Source organism: Mirounga angustirostris, unplaced genomic scaffold (genome assembly GCF_029215605.1).
Source record: "Mirounga angustirostris isolate CCGP_5_RB_7025 unplaced genomic scaffold, mMirAng1.0.hap1 SCAF_9, whole genome shotgun sequence".
Taxonomy (NCBI): domain Eukaryota; kingdom Metazoa; phylum Chordata; class Mammalia; order Carnivora; family Phocidae; genus Mirounga; species Mirounga angustirostris.
In genome coordinates this window covers 4,004,536-4,011,090 of record NW_026991717.1, presented here as the reverse complement: position 1 = coordinate 4,011,090, position 6,555 = coordinate 4,004,536, and the positions used below count along the sequence as shown (strand labels likewise).

General features: G+C 41.8%; 1 protein-coding gene across 1 annotated transcript; it reads left to right on the top strand.

The window, feature by feature from the left end:
• Positions 1–4,290: 4,290 nt before the first annotated feature.
• Positions 4,291–4,542, top strand: LOC123862249 (small ribosomal subunit protein eS27-like). The gene has a single exon (XM_045901841.1). It carries the CDS (start codon positions 4,291–4,293, stop codon positions 4,540–4,542), a length of 252 nt encoding a protein of 83 aa, XP_045757797.1.
• The last annotated feature ends 2,013 nt before the right edge of the window (positions 4,543–6,555 follow it).

Genomic DNA, 6,555 nt, shown 5'->3' with positions numbered 1-6,555 from the left:
TTATGATTTCTTACTTTACGACATTATGACCAGAGATTATGGCTGATGTAATTTCTACTTGTGTGAATTTATTCACAGGGCTTTGTCAAAAATAACTTGTGTTTCTGCTTATTAAATATCATCTCCTAATTCTACCTTAAAGTTGTATTACGCATATTCTCTATTCTTGAATTCTTTTTTTGTGTGCAAACTCTATTTAATCACAACCTGATAACAGTGAATTAAAAGTTTTCATTGCAGTCCTGTGTGTGTGTGTGTTAGGGTTAGGGCTTGGGAATCTTGAAGGCTACTTGGAGGAGGGTGCTGAGCTGTGGGTAGTCCCAGACTGAAAGGGTTAACAATACCAAGGTAGAAAGAGTCCCATCAATCAGCTTTCTTATGTTCTGTACTTTTCTGGTTGTTGCACTTACTATTCCGTGTTGCAATGGCTTATTTGTATTCACCATCAGATAGAAATCTGCCCAGCTCACCAGGTATCCCAGAAGGCACTCAATAGATGCTTGTTTATGGAATAAGTCTATATTGTTGCATTCTCTTTTTTAAACGAACTTGAGTATCCTGGCTCTCTAAAATAGCACCCGATCTAAGCGCTACCCTTGTTCTGACTTGAAAGATTTCTTCGTGATGTGCTTCCTTTAGTCTTTCTCTCTGTTTCTGTGCTGACATATGAAAGGAACCCTGTTTACTTTTGGCTACTTGGAAGCCCCTCACCATATTGTTCACCCAGTAACAATTTTCTTGAAACATTTTGTAAACTTCTGTCCTGTACTCAGCCAAAGCTGGTATCTTCTGACTCCCCTTCATGGAAAAAAGAAATATTATGCCCTCCTGAGCCTCCTTCTTCTTTCCTTACCTTTCCTGTTCTTCTAAAGTTGAAAATCTAATCAGATTATAGCTATATATTGCCATGTAACAAATTATCCTAAAATGGGGTGGCTCAAGACAACTAACTATTTAGTCTCGGGACCATGGCTTAGCTGGGGGTCCTCTGGCTCAGTCTCCAGTAAGACTGCAGTCAACTGGGGGAGCATTTGCTTCCAAGCTCCCCCATGTGGCTATTGGCAGGCCTCAAAAGATCCACTTCCAAGCTCACTCATGCGGCTGTTGGCAGGCGTCAGATCCTGGCTGGCTGTTTGTCAGAGTTACAGTTTCTTGCCACGTGGGTCTATCCATGGGGGCAGCTCAACATGGTGGTGCTTTGCTCAGAGCGAGCAAGGGAGAAAGCAAGAGAGAACAAGACATGGTGAGCAAGATGGAAGCCAGAGTCGTTCTGGAACCTAATCTCAGAGGTGACATTCCATCCCTTCTGCTCCACTCTGTTAGAAGAGTGTCCCTCTCACACGGCAGCGTAGGGAGATTTCACAAAGACCTGAACACCCCGGGGGAGGGGCTCTATGGAGTCCTCTTCAGAGCTGCACACTGCAATATAAAACATCCTCTTTTTATTCTTTTAAAAGGATTTTCCTTCTGTTCCAATATCTGTATCAGTTATTTAGATAACAGTATCACTTTCCCCCTGTTCATTGTAAAAACCTAACGTAGATTTTTATACTTAAGTCCATAACTTGATTTCAGTAACAATCACTATTTTTTTTTGTAATCATAACTTCCCAGTTAATAGTTCCTTCACTAATTCTGACCAATGACTTGAACACTCTTGAAGAATATCTGCATACACAGTACTAAGCTTATTGATACTTTTGAGTCTCTGCAAATCTTAAAATGTCTTTCAATTTCCCTTATATATGAACAACCCATGACTAGAAATGAAATCCTCGTGGGTCACGTCTACATCTTATTGGACTATAGGCATTTCTTCTATTTGAACGTTGGCTATTTCAGAAGAGACATATAAAGCAAGCTTGATTTTTAACCCTTTTGAGTATTTTTTCCCCTTGAGGTTAAAGAATACATGAGGATATGTATTAATATTATTTCCTTTTTATTGCTCTTATCTGGGATAAGGCAAGTCCTCCTGATTTCCAAAGTCAATTTTTTCCCTGCCAAATTCTGGGAACTTTTATAACCTATTCTTTTTTAAAATTTTATTTTAAAGTAGGCTCCATGCCCAACATGGGGCTTGAAGTCACAACCCTGAGATTAAGAGTCACACGCCCATGGACCGACCCAGCCAGGAGTCTCTAATCTATTCTTAATCAGCTGTTCCTTCTGTATCAGGAAAGATTTTTGGTTTTTTGTTTTTGTTTTTTAAAGATTTTATTTATTTATTTGACAGAGAGAGACACAGCGAGAGAGGGAACATAAGCAGGGGGAGTGGGAGAGGGAGAAGCAGGCTTCCCGCGGAGCAGGGAGCCCGATGCGGGGCTCGATCCCAGGACCCTGGGATCACGACCTGAGCCAAAGGCAGACTCTTAACGACTGAGCCACCCAGGCGCTCCTATCAGGAAAGTTTTATTCACAGTTTGGTGGTCAGGTCAGTGTCCTCCTCTTCATATATATTGTCTTCTTTTGCTTCATTTAAAATATTTTGTATTGATTTATCCAGCTTTTGGTATATAATGCTTGGTATTATCATCTATTTGGATGAAGAGCTTCTCTGCAGTTTTCATTCTCTCTTACTGCTTTTAATGAAGACCCAATCTCAGCTATTATGGGAATAATTTTGTGGCATTCCCTTTTTGTGCTGACCTGTTTATTGGCATAATGAATTTCTTTATCTCATTGGAAATAGAAAGCAGCTTTATCTTCATGTTAACCTATGTGAAGAGGAAGATTTTCCTTTGGGGTCTTCCATAGTCTTCAGTTGCTGCGGAATTTTTTCATAGGTCCCATGTTCCTTTGAGTTTTTCTAAAAGTCTTTAGTGTGTTTGTCTGGAAGCCTAGAGGGACTGGATTTCTAAAAAACAACAAAAAAACCCACATCCCATGATTCATTTGAACACGGAGAGCTCTCCCTGGGAGTGGTGCCAGAGGTTCAACCAAAAGGCTGCCAATGACTCCCTTAGGAAGTTCCTGGATCTGAAAACGAAGACCAGGAATAGCTGCAGGTTAGCTAACCTAAATCTTTCTTGGAATAAGACTGGAGTATAATCAATCAATAGGTGCAGGTTGCTCAGCCCACTTCTGGTGGATGGCTGAACAGAGCAAATCTAGTGCAGACCAAGTGTTTTCTTATTCATGCTGGTGAATTATTTCTTTGTGTTGGCTCATGTTACAACATTTCCTTCTTATCTTAAACATCTTCGGATAACTTCTACCCAAATTTACAGTCCACAGTTCATCTATCCTTATACCTTGCCCCTCATTTGGGCTTTCTTTTTTCATACTCCATCCCATCCCTTTGGGTTCACTTTTCTTCTTGCTGAATTAAGTCCTTTGGTAGTCTTTTCAGTGAGGATCTGTGAAGGGCAAGTGCCCTTTGACTTTGCAAATCTGAAAAAGCTTTTCTTTTGCTCTTACTTGTGAACGATACTTTAGAATTCTGAACAGATTCTTTTTTTCTTTTAGCACATCGACCACATTATTCCATTGTAAGTCTTCTGGCTTCTGATACTGCTCGTGAGTGGTCCACTCTTGGTCTAATACCCCGTTGCAGAATCCGTCTTGCCTCTAATGTCACTTTGATGTTTTTTTTCCTTTTTATCCTTGATTTTTTGCAGCTTCATATGATGTATCTAGGAATGATTTACTTGCATGCTCTGTATTCGGTGTGTTTATTCTTTCACTATGAGGAAAAAATCTCAGCCAACATTTTTCAACTGTTGTTCTCATCTTCACCATCCTCTTACTTCAGACTATTATTAGATCTATGCTAGAACTTGCTGGAACCTCTCTATCCATCCCCTGTGTTCTGAACTCTCTTTGTAATCTATCTTTATTGTGCTGGGTAAATTCCTCGTACTATCTCTCAATCTGCTACTTTTCTTTTTGTGTCCAATACAGAGGAATACTTTTTTTTTGCCTTAGTGAATATATTTTTCAGTTCTAAGATTTATTATACATTCTTTTTCATATTCTCCTGTTCTTGCTTTGTTTCTGCCTGTTTTGTTTCATAGCTTTTTTATCCTTTTATGGATGTTATTCATTCACTTATCCCTCTGAAGACCCTAAAATTGTCATCTTATAGTCATTTTCAGGCAGCTGTATTCTTGTCATGTCAGCTGGAGTGAATTCACCTACTCACTGTTGATTTAAAACTTAATGCAAGAGTCGTAATCAGATCTAGGATCACTATATACAATTGAGATTGAAGTGGGACTCCCTGACCCATTAAGGAAGCCTGGAAGAAAAATATGGCCTTTCTGGTGGTAACGACCTCCCCACAAGAACATGCCCCTTGTGAAGGACCTCCTCCACCCATCCCTGGAAGAAAAGAGGAAGCCCAAGAAGAAGGGCCTGGTACAGAGCCCCAATTCCTACCTCATGGGTGTGAAGTGCCCAGGATGCTATAAAATCATCACCATCTTTAGCCATGCACAAACAGCGGTTGTGTGGGTTGGCTGCCCCACTGTCCTTTGCCAGCCTACAGGAGGGAAAGCAAGGCTTACAGAAGGTTGCTTCTTTGTAAGGAAGCAGCACTAAAAGCACCCCGAATCAAGGCGAGTGGGAAATCATTCCAATAATCACATTTTGGCTAAAAAATATGCTAAGACTATCACCTGGACCTCTGGCTCTTAAGAAGCCACCTACCTAGGGATGTGGGAGAAGCTCCACCTGGTATCCTGGGCTGGAGAGAAGCCACCAGTGTTTGAATCTGGGCTGTTTTGTAACGATCCTGGCTTTGGTCTCCTGTCTCTCATGGGGTACTTTTGAACCCATCAACTTTGCTTACCACTTGTCAGCTAGTATTTCTGAATAATTTAGAGTCCTTGGAATTATTTGTTTTCTTTTTGAGCTTGGCTACGCATTTGTTGAGTTTCGTTTTTACATTTTATCTATCATTGTCACCTGTCGAGGTAAAGAGGATCTCAAAGTATGACCTTAACCCTATTTTGACTGGAGTCCTGCTTCTAAATGTATAATTTATATTGGAAGTTCAGTATCAATTCATGTCTTCGGTGTCTCTACATCTCAGTAAGGTGTTCTGAGTTCCCAGAGCAATTTTAAAGTTCACCTACAACAAGCAAGTGTCAGATATGGTTCTTTAATTTTGAATTTCTATGGTATCACCTATATTGAAAATTAGCATAATCATATTACACATTAGCATCCCAACCGCAGCTTTTATCTACACCTAAATGCCTTATGGATCTTTGAATTGTAGATGTATCTCAAGGGATGTGACTATTATGTTAACCAACTACCAGTGTGATTTCCAGCTCACAGTTCTTGTTTATACAGATTTGGTTGGTTTTCTCAGGCAGGGGTATTTATTAATGACTCTGTTCCCGGTCCAGTGCAGTCCTGGGGCCTGCGGGCAATCAAGGGCGCCAGACATAGGTCAACAGAGGACCTCGCTGCATCCACGGAGGCCCCGGACCTCAGTGCACACTTACATCATTCCACATCTGTGTAACAGCCAGAACAAAGGGAAAATACGGTGGAGGTGGTGGTGGTGTCTCTGCCGATGGCTAGGGAAAAGATTTGAGGTGATGGTTACCCCCATATCCTCTCCTTACCATCCCACAGTCACCAAGGTATGATTGCAACCTCTCCCCTTTGCTTCTGTGGCCCCAGGGTGTGTGTGCATGTGTGTGTGTGTGTGTGTGTGTCCCTCCTTACACTTTGTGGCTGCAAGGTATAAACCTTTCAGACAACTGTCCTGCTCTTAAGGAAGGACTCCTGTCCAGGGTTTAATATGCGGTGCAAGGGGGCGCCTGGGTGGCTCCGTTGGTTAAGCGACTGCCTTCGGCTCAGGTCATGATCCTGAAGTCCCGGGATCGAGTCCCGCATCGGGCTCCCTGCTTGGCGGGGGGTCTGCTTCTCCCTCTGACCCTCCCCCCTCTCATGTGCTTGCTCTCTCTCATTCTCTCTCTCTCAAAATAACTAAATAAAATCTTAAAAAAAAAAAATGTGGTGCGAGGAGCATAAAATGGAAGGACGCCGAGAGGCAAAAGGCTCATGGCTCCTAAATTGGGCCTTCAGTGGCCAGGAAAGCTGAGTAGCAGAAGACTACATTCTGATTCGGTGAGTGCCTCTAGGATCACGCAGGTAGGAGGACTGGTTCTAGTCAGCCAGCCCATGCATATTGCCACACAGAGAGTGCCACGGGGTGGAAAATGCCTGCAAAAATGTGGCCGGGAGAAGTAGCACTTTCTCACTCCTCTTTTGCTCATTTTGGTGGTTTGAGGTGAGAAAAGTCATCCATACCCCCCCTGCCCACTTGCGCTGTTACACAAGAGAGAGGAGGGAGTTTTCATGTTCCTAAATTTTGTTTCCCATCTTGCCAACCTTGTTATATAGGCGTTCTGATAAGGGGCTCTCAACTCAATACATACCCTTATTACAAGAATGCACTCTCCTATTTTTATTCTGTTCTGTTTTATTCTATCAGAGTCCATTTTATCTAAAAATAAAAAGTCTGCCAGTTTTCATGAATGGGTGAATGGGTAAACAAAATATGATCTATCTATCATCTATCTATCTATCTATCTA

Bases quoted from the DNA above. Each gene is read 5' to 3' on its own strand.
- LOC123862249 (XM_045901841.1), top strand. From the start codon at position 4,291: ATGCCCCTTGTGAAGGACCTCCTCCACCCATCCCTGGAAGAAAAGAGG.